Source organism: Oncorhynchus mykiss, chromosome 12 (genome assembly GCF_057628025.1).
Source record: "Oncorhynchus mykiss isolate SJ-2025 chromosome 12, ASM5762802v1, whole genome shotgun sequence".
Taxonomy (NCBI): domain Eukaryota; kingdom Metazoa; phylum Chordata; class Actinopteri; order Salmoniformes; family Salmonidae; genus Oncorhynchus; species Oncorhynchus mykiss.
The window spans coordinates 78146214-78162771 of record NC_143033.1 but is presented as its reverse complement, the minus strand read 5'-3'; the positions used below and the strand labels follow the sequence as shown (position 1 = coordinate 78162771).

Below are 16558 nucleotides of genomic sequence, written 5' to 3'. Positions count from 1 at the left end.
TAATTCACTGTATCACAATTCCAGTGGGTCAGAAGTTTACATACACTAAGTTGACTGTGCCTTTAAACAGCTTGGACAATTCCAGAAAATGTCATGGCTTTAGAAGCTTCTGATAGGCTAATTGGCATCATTTGAGCCAATTGGAAGTGTACCTGTGGATGTATTTCAAGGCCTACCATCAAACTCAGTGCCTCTTTGCTTGACATCTATGGAAAATCAAAATAACTCAGCCAAGACCTCAGAAAAAAATTGTAGACCTCCACAAGTCTGGTTCATTCTTGGGAGCAATTTGCAAACGTCTGAAGGTACCACGTTCATCTGTACAAACAATAGTATGCAAGTATAAACACCATGGGACCATGCAGCCGTCATACCTCTCAGGTAGGAGACGCGTTCTGTCTCCTAGAGATCAGTGTTTTGGTGCAAAAAATGCAAATCAATCCCAGAACAACAGCAAAGGACCTTGTGAAGATGCTGGAGGAAACCGGTACAAAAGTATCAATAGCCACAGTAAAACGAGTCCTATATCGACATAACCTGAAAGGCTGCTCAGCCAGGAAGAAGCCACTGCTCCAAAACCGCCATAAAAAAGCCAGACTACGGTTTGCAACCGCACATGAGGACAAAGATCGTACTTTTTGGAGAAATGTCCTCTGGTCTGATGAAACTAAAATAGAACTGTTTGGCCATAATGACCATTGTTATGTTTGGAGGAAAAAGGGGAAGGCTTGCAAGCTGAAGAACACCATGCCAACCGTGAAGCACGGGGGTGGCAACATCATGTTGTGGGGGTGCTTTGCTGCAGGAGGGAGTGGTGCACTTCACAAAATAGATGGCATCATGAGGTAGGAGAATTATTTGGATATATTGAAGCAACATCAAGACATCAGTCAGGAAGTTAAAGCTTGGTCACAAATGGGTCTTCCAAATGGACAATGACCCTAAGCATACTTCCAGAGTTGTGGCAAAATGGCTTAAGAACAACATAGTCAAGGTATTCACAAAAGCCTTCACAAAGCCCTGACCTCAATCATATAGAACGTTTGTGGGCAGAACTGAAATACCATGTGCGAGCAAGGAGGCATACAAACCTGACTCAGTGACTGACAAGCTCTGTCAGGAGGAATGGGTCAAAATTCACCCAACTTATTTTGGGAAGCTTGTGGAAGGCTTCCCAAACTGTTTGACCCAAGTTAAACAATTTAAAGGCAATGCTACCAAATACTAATTGAGTGTATGTAAACTTCTGACCCACTGGGAATGTGATGAAAGAAATAAAAGCTGAAATAAATAATTCTCTACTATTTTTCTGACATTTCACATTCTTAAAATAAAGTGGTGATCCTAACTGACCTAAGACAGGGAATTTTTACTAGGATTAAATGTCAGGGATTGTAAAAAACTAAGTTTAAATGTATTTGGCTAAGGTGTATGTAAACTTCCGACTTCAACTGTGTTTATATATCTTTAGGCATTGTGGTATTATCATACAGAAAGGGTACATGTATGATATTGTGTTTAGACAAAGACTTCAGCCACACAAATCATGGATGGTCTCTCTGCTACCGTCCAGCAAGCGGTATCAGAGAATCTGGTCTTGGACCAACAGGCTGAGACAGTTTCTACAGTGCCTTCGGAAAGTATTCAGACCCCTTGACCTTTTCCACATTTTGTTACGTTACGGCCTTATTTTGAAATGGATTCAATATTTTTTTCTCAGCAATCTACACACAATACCACACAATGACAAAGCAAAAACAGTTTAGACATTTTTTATAATTTATTAAAAATAAAAAACAGAAATACCTTATTTACATATGTATTCAGCCCCTTTGCTATGGACTGAAATTGAACTCAGGTGCATCCTGTTTCCACTGATCATCCTTGAGATGTTTCTACAACTTGATTGTTGTCCATCTGTGGTAAGTTCAATTGATTGGACATGATTTGGTAAAAAACACATCTGTCTATATAATGTCCCACAGTTGACAGTGCATGTCAGAGCAAAAACCAAGCCATGAGGTCAAAGGAATTGTCCGTAGAACTCCGAGAAAGAATTGTAAAGTCTGTAACGCAACAAAACGTGGAAAAAGTCAAGGGGTCTGAATACTTTCCGAAGGCACACGCATACTGATGCCCCAAGAATAAGACAGTTGAATAGTTATCCAATGGTTACCCCAACTATCTACACTGCACTATTTTGCATTCTCACGTGACTTGATCCTGACACTCTCACACAAACACACACACTTACACACGCACACGCATACTGACGCCACACAAACACACACTTTCACACATGTACACATACACTCCAAAAAAAGGTGCTAAGTAGAACCATATAGAGTTCTTCAGTTTTGTCCCCATAGGGTTCTTCAAAGAAACCCGTGTAGGGTTCTACCTAGAACCCCCTATAAACAATTCCACCAACCTTATTAGCCTTTAAAATCAAATGATCTATGATAATACATTACATTTCACAAGGCCTTTCTTGGAGGGCTTAGTTATACCCAACAGTAGTGTTAGGAAACTCCTGGTTACAGGCCACATCCGGCCTGCAAGTCCCATTATGCTGGCTTGCAAAGTGATGTGTAATTCCTATTGGAATCCAGCCAGTTAGTATATCCAACAAGTGGAATTGTTAAATCACCCGCAACCTGCATTCAGAATGACTGTCAGTCTCAGTATTCAATCTTCCATAACCTATCTCAATCATCTAAACTGGAACAGCCATCTCAGTAATAGGTGCAATAAATCCAATAACTAAAAGATTGGATTATTTTAGATAACTGTATGTTATTTATCTTTGTGTAGCATGAAATTAATCAACCAATCAATGTACATGCGAAAACACAGATAATACAGTAAAACAAACCATTCTTAATCTCCCTGCAATAGAGCATACTGGGAAATATTATGTATGGTTTTATGTAGAACCATTCTTGTCTTCCAAAGAATCATCAAATCACCCTTTCTTCCCAAAACGGTTCTCAGGATGTTAAATGTTCTAGGTAGAAACCTTTGCCTTACAAAATAATCCTGGTCTTCCAAATAGGGTTCTTTAGATCAAAACGGTTCTTGGTAGAACCCTATCCCTCCACAAATAACCCCTTTGTAAACCTTTTTTCGAAGAGTGTACACTCATCATATACGCTGCTACTACGTTGTTTTTATACTCTTATTATTATCTATCCTGATGCCTAGTGACTTTAACCCTGCCTACATGTACAGTGCATTCAGAAAGTATTCACACCCACTGATATACACACACAATACCCCATAATGTCAAAGTGGAATTATGTTTTTATAAATTTTTACAAATTAAGAAAAAATGAAAAGCTGAAGTCGCTTCAATATAAGTATTCAACCCCTTTGTTATGGATAGCCTAACTAAGTTCAGGAGTACAAATGTGCTTAACAAGTCACATAATAAGTCGCATGGACTCGGTGTGCTGGTGTTTAACATGATTTGTTTAATGACTACTTCATCTCTGTAACCCACACATACAATTATCTGGGTCCCCCAGTCGAGCAGTGAATTTCAAGCACAGATTCAACCATAAAGATCATGTACAGTAGGTTTTCCAATACCACACAAAGAAGGGCACCTAAATGAGTTTAAAAAAAAGCAGACATTGAATATCCCTTTGAGCATGAAGTTATTATTTACACTTTTGATGGTGTATTAATACACCCAGTCACCACAAAGATACTGGCGTCCTTCCCAGCTCAGTTTTCGGAGAGGACGGAAACCGCTCAGGGATTTCTCCATGAGGCCAATGGGGATTTTAAAACAGAGTTTAATGGCTGTGATGGGAGAGAACTGAAGATGTATCAACAATATTGTATTTACTCCACAATACTAACCTAAACAACAGAGTGAAAAGAAGGAAGCCTGTACAGAATACACACATTCTAAAACATGCATCCTGTTTGCAATAAGGCAATAAAGTAATACTGCAATAGATGTGGCAAAGAAATGAACTTTTTGTCCTGAATACAAAGCATCCCTGACTAACACTCTTCTTATTTTCAAGCATGAAGTTGGCTGCATCATATTATGGGTATGGTTGTCATTGGCAAGGACTAAGTAGTTAAAAAAAACAAAACAGAATAGAGCTAAGCACAGGCAAAATCCTAGAGGAAAACCTGGTTCAGTTGGCTTTCCAACCAGACACTGGGAGACAAATTCACCTTTCAGCCGCACAATAGCCTAAACGCTAGGCCAATTATACACTGGAGTTGCTTACCAAGACGGCATTCAATGTCCTAGTTAAAGTTGGCTTAAATTGGAAAAAAAAATAAAAATAATCTATGGCAAGACTTGAAAATGGCTGTCTAGCAAAGACCAATAACCAGAGCTTGAAGAATTGTAAAAATAATAAAAGGGCACATATTGTACAATCCAGGTGTACAAAGCTCTTAGAGACTTACCTAGAAAGACTCACAGTTGTAATCGCTGCCAAAGGTGATTCTAACATGTATTGACTCAAGGGGTTGAATACTTAGTGTTTTATTTTCCATTTAATTAAATTAAAAATAAAAATGATACATTTTCTTCCAACTTGACATTAGACTATTTTGTTTAGATTGTTGCCAAAAAAATGACAATTCAATTCATATAAATCCTACTTTGTCAAGGGGTGTGAATATTTTCTGAAGGCACTGTATATACTTACCTCAACTACCTCGTATCCCTGCACATTGATATTGGTACTCCTTGTATTTAGCTTCATTCTTGTGTGTTATTTCTCTTGTGTTTTTATCTTCTTGTTTTACTCTGCATCGGTGGAAAAGAGCTTGTTAGTAAGCATATCACTCTAGACCTGTTGTTGTATTTGACGCATGTGACAAATACAATTGTATTTGTTTCGTTGCCACAAAACGAGGAGATTTATCCTATTTAATGAGAAATACAATGCTCAGGAGAGAGCGCACACACACAGTCATGTACACATGTGCGCACACACACACACACACAAACCCACATTGCCTGTAACGCCATACACAGCGCAGAATTGAAAATGAGGATAAATAATTGATAAGGAATGCCTTGTGACTGCTTAAAGAATTTGCAGACAAATCACGTCCCATGCTCTATTCAGTGCTAGACAATATACAATTCTTAAACAGCATATACTATATAGGCCTTATGTAAAGTGTTATTTTATCTTACATAATTCTCTGAAACATGTTAATTGGGCTGCTATCATTGAAATAAACAGAATGAAATTGTAAACAATTAAACAGAGAAAAGGCAAATGGCCCAAAATGGCTAGAAAAGTTTAGCAAATACAGTATAAAATACTGGATTTCCCAAGTCTATGGCTAGGATTGTTTCCTGACTATGTGGCCTGATCAGGAAAATCTCTTGCCCTGGTGTTTTACTGGGGCCCAGAATTTTTCCTGGTTAGGTCACATGGTCAGGAAATGTTTCTGCATTTGTAACATTTATTCAGTACACCTTTTGCTTGTGACATGGTTATGTTGAAGCTTTCATCACCAGAAGAGCACCCATCATATTCAGATTCCTAGCTTGATGTTAGATCTGATGGAATGCTTTTGGTATCAAAACACATTATGGTTGTATCTGTGATTACATTTAGCTAATTTCAAGAAGTGTTGGTCCTTTGAGATCTTTGGGTACTCAAGTGAATCTGATGATGATGATGATGTCATAAAAGAGGTCCTCGTTATCTCCACTGCAGAGGTCAGTAAATGGCGGAGCCTGCTGAATTTCCATTCAGCCCATTTCCATAAGCTCTGTAGAAGAATTACAGTTGTGCAGCCTTAGAAGTTACACTTTTCAATCTTTCCTTGTCTTACTTTGCAATCTCAAACATATTCAAAAAACAGCCTCTCTGCTGATAATGTATTATTTCCACATTCAAATAAAGTCTTGAGAATCAGGATCGCATATTTCGTTTTTATCCTGTTGTATTGTACAGCATGTTCATATTTTTCCTACTTCAGAAGCCACTGGTTTACTGGAAAGAGAACAAAGAGATGTGGAGGTTAGCATGAACTGCTTGAACTGGAAACAAAGGCAATGCTTGAGACATAGAACCTACAAAGAACCTGTTCATTTTGAGGGACGAGGCATTTCTCTATAGACATCTCAGAACTATAGAAGACAGAAAACATACACTCAGTGGGCAGCTTATTAGGTACACCCATCTAGTACTGGGTCGGACCCCCCTTTGCCTCCAGAACAGCCTGAATTCCCCAAGGCATGGAAACGTCGCTCAATTGGTATCAAGGGACCTAATGTGTGCCAGGAAAACCTTCCCCACACCATACACCACCGCCACCAACCTGTATCGTTGACACCAGGCAGGATGGGGCCATGGACTCATGCTGCTTACGCCAAAGCCTGACTCTGCCATCAGCATGACACAACAGGAACCGGGATTTGTCAGACCAGGCAAAGTTTTTCCACTCCTCAATTGTCCAGTGTTTGTGATTGCATGCCCACTGGAGCCATTTCTTCTTGTTTTTAGCTGATCGTAGTAGAATCCGGTGTGGTCGTCTGCTGCAATGCCTTTCTGCACACAACTGTTGTGCTGCAACATTATTTACCTATTTGTGGCCAGCCTGTTAGCTTGCACGATTCTTGCCATTATCCTTCGACCTCTCTCATCAACAAGCTATTTTCACCCACAGGACTGCCACTGACTGGATGTTTTTTGTGTGTTGCACCATTCTCGTTAAACCCTAGACACGATCAAGCGTGAAAAGCCCATGAGGCCGGATGTTTCTGAGATACTAGAACCGGCGCACCTGGCACCGCCGATCATACCACGCTCAGTCGCTTAGGTCACTGGTTTTGCCCATTCTAACATTCAATCGAACATTAACTGAATGCCTTGATGCCACGGTCTGTAGGAGTGAACCATTTTCGTGAATGGGGTAGTGTACCTAATAAACTGGTCACTGAGTGTATATTGAATTTCTAAAAACACAAACAGTTTCAGAATACAGTATGTGCAGTTTATATTACTATGGCAACCTTCTTCCTCACAGTCTGTTTTTACCAATACCTGAATTTTACCGGAAATGTTCAAGTAACCGTGTTGATTGAATACAGATCCTAAACACATGCGTTCAGACACACCTCGATACTGGGGCCTCAGGGCACGGTTGTTGGGGCAGTCTCGGCCCTGCTTGCTGAAGTTGATGTTGGTGCGGATACAGCGCTGTAGGAGAGGCTGGGCGGGCCGCGTGTTGTCACTCATACTGAGGAATATCTTATATGGCTCATTCTGACTCAGCAGTCGCAGAGAATGCATCTAAAGAGACAGAGTGAGAGAAAGTTGGACAGATAAGGTTTATGGTAAAGAATCTACAGTCTCAAATACGGCCAACTATTAAGTAACTTCTGGCAAACATGAGTTAATGTTATTATTGAGTCTATGATCGAGGGTGAGTTACCTGCATCTGTGTGACGTACACAGGTTTGTTCATGAGGATCCAGGTGGCTGTCTCGAAGCAGGGCGGGATAGTCATGGAGCCCTCGTATGTTATAAAACGTGTAGTGTCTGGATATAGATCTGCTATGTTGAGCCCCATGAGTAAGAATGCGTCATCTGGAGGTGGACCAAAACAGAGGTAATCACATTCATACTGTACCATCCTCAACACTTTCTACACTGTATTACAGAATAATAATAACACATTTCATTTGTATAGCGCTTTTCATTACAGTGTTATCCCAAAGCTCTACATAGGCAAAAAAGATTGATAATAAAATAAAAACTACAGTAAAAACAAATGAAGGCAGGAAATAGCAATAGTAGGCTAGTTGCTAAAAGGACTTTCCAGATTAGGACTATAAGAAAGACAGTCTGTAGAAATGTGTTTAAAGACCCGTTTTAAAAGCTCTGTTTGATGGAGCGGCTCTCAAATGGTCAGGGAGAGTATTCCATAGGCGAGGGAGCAGAAGGCTCGGTCCCCCATAGTACTGAGATGTGTCTTGGGGTCCTGAAGCAGTGGTGAGTTCCTGGAGTGGAGAGTGCGAGGTGGCTCACTCACACTAGGAGGAGGTTATTAAAGTAAATCTTATAGTTGACCGGTACCCAGTTCAGCAAGGATGGGGGTGATGTGGGCTGACTTCTTGGTCCTGGCAGGACTCTTCTGGAGAAGTTGTGGCCTCTGAAGTGATTTGGTTGAAAGGCCCCCGAACAGAGCATTGCCATGGTCGATCTGGGAGAAGATGAAGGCGTGGACGAGTTTCTCTGCATCTGGCTGGGAGAGCGATGGTTTGAGCCAGGCAATGTTTCTTAGATGGAAAAATTATGTTTTGCAGATATGTTTTATATGGGCATCAAAGGACAGAGAAGGATCAAACTTAACTTCCAGGTTAGAGATGACAGAGGACAGATGGATGACTTGACCGTCACTAGTAGGGCAGATGTTTCTAGCACTACTGACCTGCTTGTGTGTCCCAATAAGCATAGCATCAGTCTTGCTGCTGTTCAGCAGTTCTCTTTCATCCATGCCATGATGTCATCTTGGCAGCTGCCAAGTTTTGCTAGGGCTGAGATGGTGTCCGGATTGATGTAAATATACACTTGGGTATCGTCAGTGCAGCAGTGGAAGTTGATGTTATAGACTCTGAGGATTTGGCTGAGAAGGAGCATGTAGATTAGGAACAGAATAGGATGCAAAACGGACTCCTGTGGGATGTCGCATGTGACTGTAGACTCCACCGATCTGGACTCTCCAATCGGGATCGATTGTTTCCTATTGGAGAGGTAAGAGGAGAACCAGTTCAGAGCAGTTCCAGAGACTGAAGTGTGCTCTCTGATGCCGCAGGAGGATGTTGTGGTCAGCAGTGTCAAAAGAGCACTGAGATCTAGTGGGAGGCTAGGTGATCCAGATTCTGTAGCCATAAGTAGGTCATTGGTAACTTTCACCATAGCTGTTTCAGTGCTGTGCAAGGACTGGAAACCTCACTGGAAAAATGTGTTCAGCTAATTGGAAGACAGATGGGATTGAAGCTGGTTTGCAATCCCTTTTTCCAGTCCTTTTGATAGGAAGAGGTTGGAGATGGGCCTGTAGTTGGATAAGAGGTCAAGGTTGGGTGTCTTCAGTAAGGGGGTGACTGCATCTGTTTTGACAAATGATAGTACCTCCCCGGTCAGCAGGGACTTGTAATACAGTATAACATCCAATTATTATAATAATGGGATACAAATGAAAGGATGATTAGTGATTTATTTAATGTAATTCGTTTAATTTAATTAAATTAATGAAAATGGAATGACAATTAAATTCACCAGACTAAATGAAGAGCATAAAACTGAAAGAAAAGAGAGTTTGGGTAGAGGCTGTTAATACTAACTATAGCAATGTTACATAATTGTTGTCTTTAAAGGAATGCCAATTTTCGATCAGCTTAGAACATTCTGAAAGTGCCACAGAGTTATTTCTGTCAGTTAGAAACAGGAAATGACTCAAACATCTCTCAGGGTTGGGGGCAGTTTCTATTGTTACACATCTTATCCATTGAACCAGGAGGATCACATTGGTAATGTAGCTGATTAATTCAGAAGTTGGAATGAATTTCATTCAATCTCTGATTAAGTCAATCTCTGGCAACCTTCCAATTAGCCAAATTAATTCAATTGCTAGATATTCTTTTTTTTTATGGCGGATCCAGAAATGGAATTATTGAATATGGATTATTCTATCTGTGACTACTGTAGATTTGACAACGTGTGTGCATAAACCCACACATCCTAACACCATTCTGTATACTTCCGGCCCTTCTTTGGACACTGTGTTAACAACCCTCCAGGCAAGCTTCAATGCCATACAACTCTCCTTCCGTGGCCTCCAATTGCTCTTAAATACAAGTAAAACTAAATGCATGCTCTTCAACCGATCGCTACCTGCACCTACCCGCCTGTCCAACATCACTACTCTGGACGGCTCTGACTTAGAATACGTGGACAACTACGAATACTTAGGTGTCTGGTTAGACTGTAAACTCTCCTTCCAGACCCATATCAAACATCTCCAATCCAAAGTTAAATCTAGAATTGGCTTCCTATTTCGCAACAAAGCATCCTTCACTCATGCTGCCAAACATACCCTTGTAAAACTGACCATCCTACCAATCCTCGACTTTGGCGATGTCATTTACAAAATAGCCTCCAATACCCTACTCAACAAATTGGATGCAGTCTATCACAGTGCAATCCGTTTTGTCACCAAAGCCCCATATACTACCCACCATTGCGACCTGTACGCTCTCGTTGGCTGGCCCTCGCTTCATACTCGTCGCCAAACCCACTGGCTCCATGTCATCTACAAGACCCTGCTAGGTAAAGTCCCCCCTTATCTCAGCTCGCTGGTCACCATAGCATCTCCCACCTGTAGCACACGCTCCAGCAGGTATATCTCTCTAGTCACCCCCAAAACCAATTCTTTCTTTGGCCGCCTCTCTTTCCAGTTCTCTGCTGCCAATGACTGGAACGAACTACAAAAATCTCTGAAACTGGAAACACTTATCTCCCTCACTAGCTTTAAGCACCAACTGTCAGAGCAGCTCACAGATTACTGCACCTGTACATAGCCCACCTATAATTTAGCCCAAACAACTACCTCTTTCCCAACTGTATTTAATTAATTTATTTATTTTGCTCCTTTGCACCCCATTATTTTTATTTCTACTTTGCACATTCTTCCATTGCAAAACTACCATTCCAGTGTTTTACTTGCTATATTGTATTTACCTTGCCACCATGGCCTTTTTTGCCTTTACCTCCCTTCTCACCTCATTTGCTCACATTGTATATAGACTTGTTTATACTGTATTATTGACTGTATGTTTGTTTTACTCCATGTGTAACTCTGTGTCGTTGTAGGTGTCGAACTGCTTTGCTTTATCTTGGCCAGGTCGCAATTGTAAATGAGAACTTGTTCTCAACTTGCCTACCTGGTTAAATAAAGGTAAAATAAAAAAATAAAAAAATAAATGCCTGAGGGTGCTTACGTTTGTATGTTATTCTCGTGATGGTGTCTCTGTTCAGCATGCGATTCAGGAATACATTTGGAGACTCGGATATCTGAGAGGGATGAGATGTAAAAGAACATGAAATATTCAGCATCCGCAGCACAGACCCATGGGATTCTGAATATAAAGACCACTGTCACTACAATAGAACACCACAGAGAAGGAGATTGTCTGCATCAAGCACAAACAGACCTTTATGAATATGGACACAATAGCTACGCCATTGGGGCTCTTGGCTGCCTCACTGTAGTTGGCATAGAGTTCCTGGTTGTAGTGTATAAGTTGCACCTGTAAGTGAGGCGAGATAAAGACAAAACAAACAGTGAGTCCTTCCTTTCCTGACCATGTGACCATGTGAGATAGACCATGTGAGATAGAAAGGTGACTTTGTCTTGCACATGAAAGCATTATGTCAGATTAAACTAATCTTACCCATCCAACCCTCACTCGAAGACAAACTCAAGAAATTCAGGAATATTTTACTTTGACACTTGTCTGCTCAGTAGAGTTCCAATTTAGAACAGGATTCAGCTCTAATTATCTGGGCAGACGCTTACTTCTGGCAACATATCTTCCTCACTTAAAAATGGTGATTAAGGACTGGAAAGCGTTTGCCAATTCTCAGTTAAATCGTGACAGACAAACTCAGTTTGGCACCTGATAAGTTTACTGTTTTTTACTTGTCATTATAATATCGCCCTCCTCCACTGAAAAAACACACTGCCACTAAAAACTCACTGCCACTAAAAACTCACTGCCATTTGTCGATCCAGCCTTTGCTGTTGCTCTTCTACCCCACCCGTCAAAGGCCCTGTACATGTGATTAGTGGACTGAGTGACAGAGGTAGTTCAGCATATTTCATCATTGTCCATTGTTTGAGGAAATCTTCCACACAAACAAGCCTCGGTAGGGCTGTGTAAAGCAGTGAAGCCTTAACTGTAATGCAAGTCTGATTGAATTGAGCTCTTAGTCTAATGAAAGCAACTTGCAGTGGATTGGATTGTTTATAGACACAGCAAAGATAATCCCTCTTGGCTCATTGGCTCGTTCCCTCTCACCTCTGCAGGGAAGGACTGTCCATTGAGCAGGTGCTCCGAGCCCTGGCCGTCCTCGCTACCGAAGTGCAGGCGTATCTCCTCCAGCCGGTGACTGTAACCCAGAGGCCCACCGGAGATGTTCACCAGGTGAGCCTTGTCTGGCCGCAGCGACACGTGGCGCCCTGTGTTGTACATGGTGCCTCCCATCTGCACAGAGAGGAGTCAAGATAAGGGGGGGGGGCAAGTTTCTCACCTGAGAGACCTCTACAGAAGAGGAAATGGAGATAACTCATGTTAATACACTGAACTAAAATATAAATTGCAACATGCACAATTTCTAAGATTTTACAGAATTACAGTTCATATAAGGGAAATCAGTACATTTTTTAATTAATTAATTAGGCCCTAATCTATGGATTTTACATGACTGCAAATACAGGTATGCATCTGTTGATCACAGATACCTTAAAAATAGGTAGGGTTGTGGATCAGAAAACCAGTCAGTATCTGGTGTGACCACCATTTGCCTCATGAAGCGCGACACATCTCCTTCGCATAGAGTTGATCAGGCTGTTGATTGTGGCATGTGAAATGTTGTCCCACTCCTCTTTAATGACTGTGTGAAGTTGCTTGGCAACTTGGCGGGAACTGGAACACGCTGTCGTACACGTCGATCCAGAGCATCCCAAACATGCTCAATGGGTGATATGTCTGGTGAGTATGCAGGCCATGGAAGAACTGGGAAATGTTCAGCTTCCAGGAATTGTGTACAGATCCTTGCAACATGGGACTGTGCATTATCATGCTGAAACATGAGGTGATGGCGGCGGATGAACTGACTCACCACAGTATCTCTGTGCATTAAAATAGCCATTGATAAAATGCAATTATGTTCGTAGCTTATGCCTGCCCATACCATCACCCCACCACCACCATGGGGCATTCTGTTCACAACGTTGACATCGCAAACCACTCGCCCACAGGATGCCATACACACGGTCTGCCATCTGCCCGAAACAGTTGAAACCGGGATTCATCCGTGAAGAGCACACTTCTCCAGTGTGTCAGTGGCCATCAAAGGTCAGCATTTGCCTACTGAAGTCTGTTGCAACGCCAAACTGCAGTCAGGTGCAGACCCTGGTGAGGATGACGAGCATGCAGATGAGCTTCCCTGACGCGGTCTCTGCACATTTTAGAGAGGTATTTTATTTTCCCCAGCACAAGGTGCACCTGTTTAATGATCATGCTGTTTTATCAGCTTCTTGATATGCCACACCTGTCAGGCGGATGGATTATCTTGGCAAAGGATAAATGCTCAGTAACAGGGATGTAAACAAAATTAATTTATTTCAATTGCACTTTCCCATTACTGCGATGTAAAATCATAATATTCCTCAGGCTCATAATCACAGACTAATTATTTGCGATTGGCTGTAGGCCTGCAGTAAATAAGGTTTTTAAAAGGTGGATTAAAATAAAAAATGAGAAAATCATCTTCCTCATCTCATTAAGGAAGCAGGTGAAATTAACAATAAACTGAGAAACCAACTCTCACGTTGTTTGAAGTGACACATGGAAATGCCCAACAGGTAAAGGAAGAACTTCAAAGCTTTCTTCCATTCTTTCATATAAAACTAGGATAACATTAAGACTTATAATGAAATGAGAGGGAGGTAAGGAGAAAAAGTGAATGGAGGGAGTTCAGTGTTATGCCTGTGTAGATCGTGATGGAGTCATTCATCATAGGGTGATCCACTTAGTTAATTTATTCAGAGACAAAAAAAATACAGAAAAATATATACAACAAATACTGCCGATGGTTAAATTAAGTAGAAAAAGCAATACATTTCACTTGACATGTTTTTTAATAGCCCTTTAAACAGGGACCCTTTCTATTCCCTCTTAGTGCATAATGCATGTAATCAAATGAGCAAAATGGTGAGAGCTGAACATTAATTAAATTCCTCAACAGTGTTATGTATTAGACCAAATCTTCCACTGACACCTATTCTAATTACTAGGCAAAATAAGCACTCAGCAGGTACTGAGCTGGCACTGGGGCCAATACTTTGTGCATGAGAAGACGGCAATATGGGTTCGGAGTTGTAGGTTCTGTTTTGGGGATGATATAATCTCTACTGGCTAGTAAGCAAACAAATGTGATGAGGCCCTTTGGGATGTGATAATGTAGCTGGCTTGCTTTGTCATAAAAATATGTTTTCACTAAATCCACCTACAGTTCAACAAACAGCCTTCAAAATCCTTCTGATAACAGTGGTGCATTAAAATCTGATAGAAAGATATAAGAACATTTAGAGTACCCACTTAACAGTGCATTTAAGGTACAGAATGAGTACGTGTCCACATTTTCGACTGGTACTGTGTATATATATATATATATATATATATATATATATATATATATATATACACAGTGCCTTGCGAAAGTATTCGGCCCCCTTGAACTTTGTGACCTTTTGCCACATTTCAGGCTTCAAACATAAAGATATAAAACTGTATTTTTTTGTGAAGAATCAACAACAAGTGGGACACAATCATAAAGTGGAACGACATTTATTGGATATTTCAAACCTTTTTAACAAATCAAAAACTGAAAAATTGGGCGTGCAAAATTATTCAGCCCCCTTAAGTTAATACTTTGTAGCGCCACCTTTTGCTGCGATTACAGCTGTAAGTCGCTTGGGGTATGTCTCTATCAGTTTTGCACATCGAGAGACTGACATTTTTTCCCATTCCTCCTTTCAAAACAGCTCGAGCTCAGTGAGGTTGGATGGAGAGCATTTGTGAACAGCAGTTTTCAGTTCTTTCCACAGATTCTCGATTGGATTCAGGTCTGGACTTTGACTTGGCCATTCTAACACCTGGATATGTTTATTTTTGAACCATTCCATTGTAGATTTTGCTTTATGTTTTGGATCATTGTCTTGTTGGAAGACAAATCTCCGTCCCAGTCTCAGGTCTTTTGCAGACTCCATCAGGTTTTCTTCCAGAATGGTCCTGTATTTGGCTCCATCCATCTTCCCATCAATTTTAACCATCTTCCCTGTCCCTGTTGAAGAAAAGCAGGCCCAAACCATGATGCTGCCACCACCATGTTTGACAGTGGGGATGGTGTGTTCAGCTGTGTTGCTTTTATGCCAAACATAACGTTTTGCATTGTTGCCAAAAAGTTCAATTTTGGTTTCATCTGACCAGAGCATCTTCTTCCACATGTTTGGTGTGTCTCCCAGGTGGCTTGTGGCAAACTTTAAACAACACTTTTTATGGATATCTTTAAGAAATGGCTCTCTTCTTGCCACTCTTCCATAAAGGCCAGATTTGTGCAATATACGACTGACTGATTGTTGTCCGATGGACAGAGTCTCCCAACCCAGCTGTAGATCTCTGCAGTTCATCCAGAGTGATCATGGGCCTCTTGGATGCATCTCGGATCAGTCTTCTCCTTGTATGAGCTGAAAGTTTAGAGGGACGGCCAGGTCTTGGTAGATTTGCAGTGGTCTGATACTCCTTCCATTTCAATATTATCGCTTGCACAGTGCTCCTTGGGATGTTTAAAGCTTGGGAAATATTTTTGTATCCAAATCAGGCTTTAAACTTCTTCACAACAGTATCTCGGACCTGCCTGGTGTGTTCCTTGTTCTTCATGATGCTCTCTGCGCTTTTAACGGACCTCTGAGACTATCACAGTGCAGGTGCATTTATACAGAGACTTGATTACACACAGGTGGATTGTATTTATCATCATTAGTCATTTAGGTCAACATTGGATCATTCAGAGATCCTCACTGAACTTCTGGAGAGAGTTTGCTGCACTGAAAGTAAAGGGGCTGAATAATTTTGCACGCCCAATTTTTCAGTTTTTGATTTGTTAAAAAAGTTTGAAATATCCAATAAATGTCGTTCCACTTCATGATTGTGTCCCACTTGTTTTTGATTCTTCACAAAAAAAATACAGTTTTATATCTTTATGTTTGAAGCCTGAAATGTGGCAAAAGGTCGCAAAGTTCAAGGGGGCCGAATACAAGGCACTGTATATATTAAAATAGTTGCAGACAGATTTTAGGTCATGTTACATTTTTTCACATGGTTTTGATTTTCTTTTTATATAGAAGCAGATGTTTAAAGTTGTTCAGTTCCTGTATTCATCTTGTGCAGCGACGACTATACTCTAAATCAGTGCTTTTATACTGGCCAGGTATGGTCACATGGTCATTCAATCAAACCAAATCAAATCTCTTAACTTCAATTTATTAAGAGTAGCATGGACAATCAATTGGATATTCTATCACAACGTGTATTTCAAATGCTCTCCATTCTGTGCGGTCTCATTGACACCACAGACTGACTAGGCCTACCTAACAGGCAGAAATTCTGCAGATGAACCTCAATTCCATTGAAATTCACAATGATCATTGATTATGACAACGCACAATGCCCTCGCTACCTTGAATGCAATGTATTTGGATGTAAAGTCATGCT

The 16558-nt window shown here is 40.8% G+C and overlaps 1 protein-coding gene and 1 long non-coding RNA gene across 2 annotated transcripts in view; one reads left to right on the top strand and one right to left on the bottom strand.

Moving 5' to 3' along the window:
* Nucleotides 1-16558, top strand: part of LOC149979382 (uncharacterized) — a 133386-nt gene that overhangs the window by 54520 nt on the left and 62308 nt on the right. The gene's annotated exons all lie outside the window — the stretch shown is intronic.
* LOC110538402 (carbonic anhydrase-related protein 10) overlaps nt 3454-16558 on the bottom strand; it is a 32829-nt gene continuing 19724 nt past the window's right edge. Inside the window, exons 4-9 of the mRNA XM_021625205.3 lie at nt 12080-12265; nt 11213-11308; nt 11000-11072; nt 7432-7586; nt 7115-7289; nt 3454-5987 (exon numbers count right to left, since the gene is read on the bottom strand). Of these exons, the coding sequence (XP_021480880.1) occupies nt 5965-5987; nt 7115-7289; nt 7432-7586; nt 11000-11072; nt 11213-11308; nt 12080-12265 (708 nt within the window). The 3' untranslated portion in view covers nt 3454-5964. The remainder of the gene's footprint in view (nt 5988-7114; nt 7290-7431; nt 7587-10999; nt 11073-11212; nt 11309-12079; nt 12266-16558) is intronic.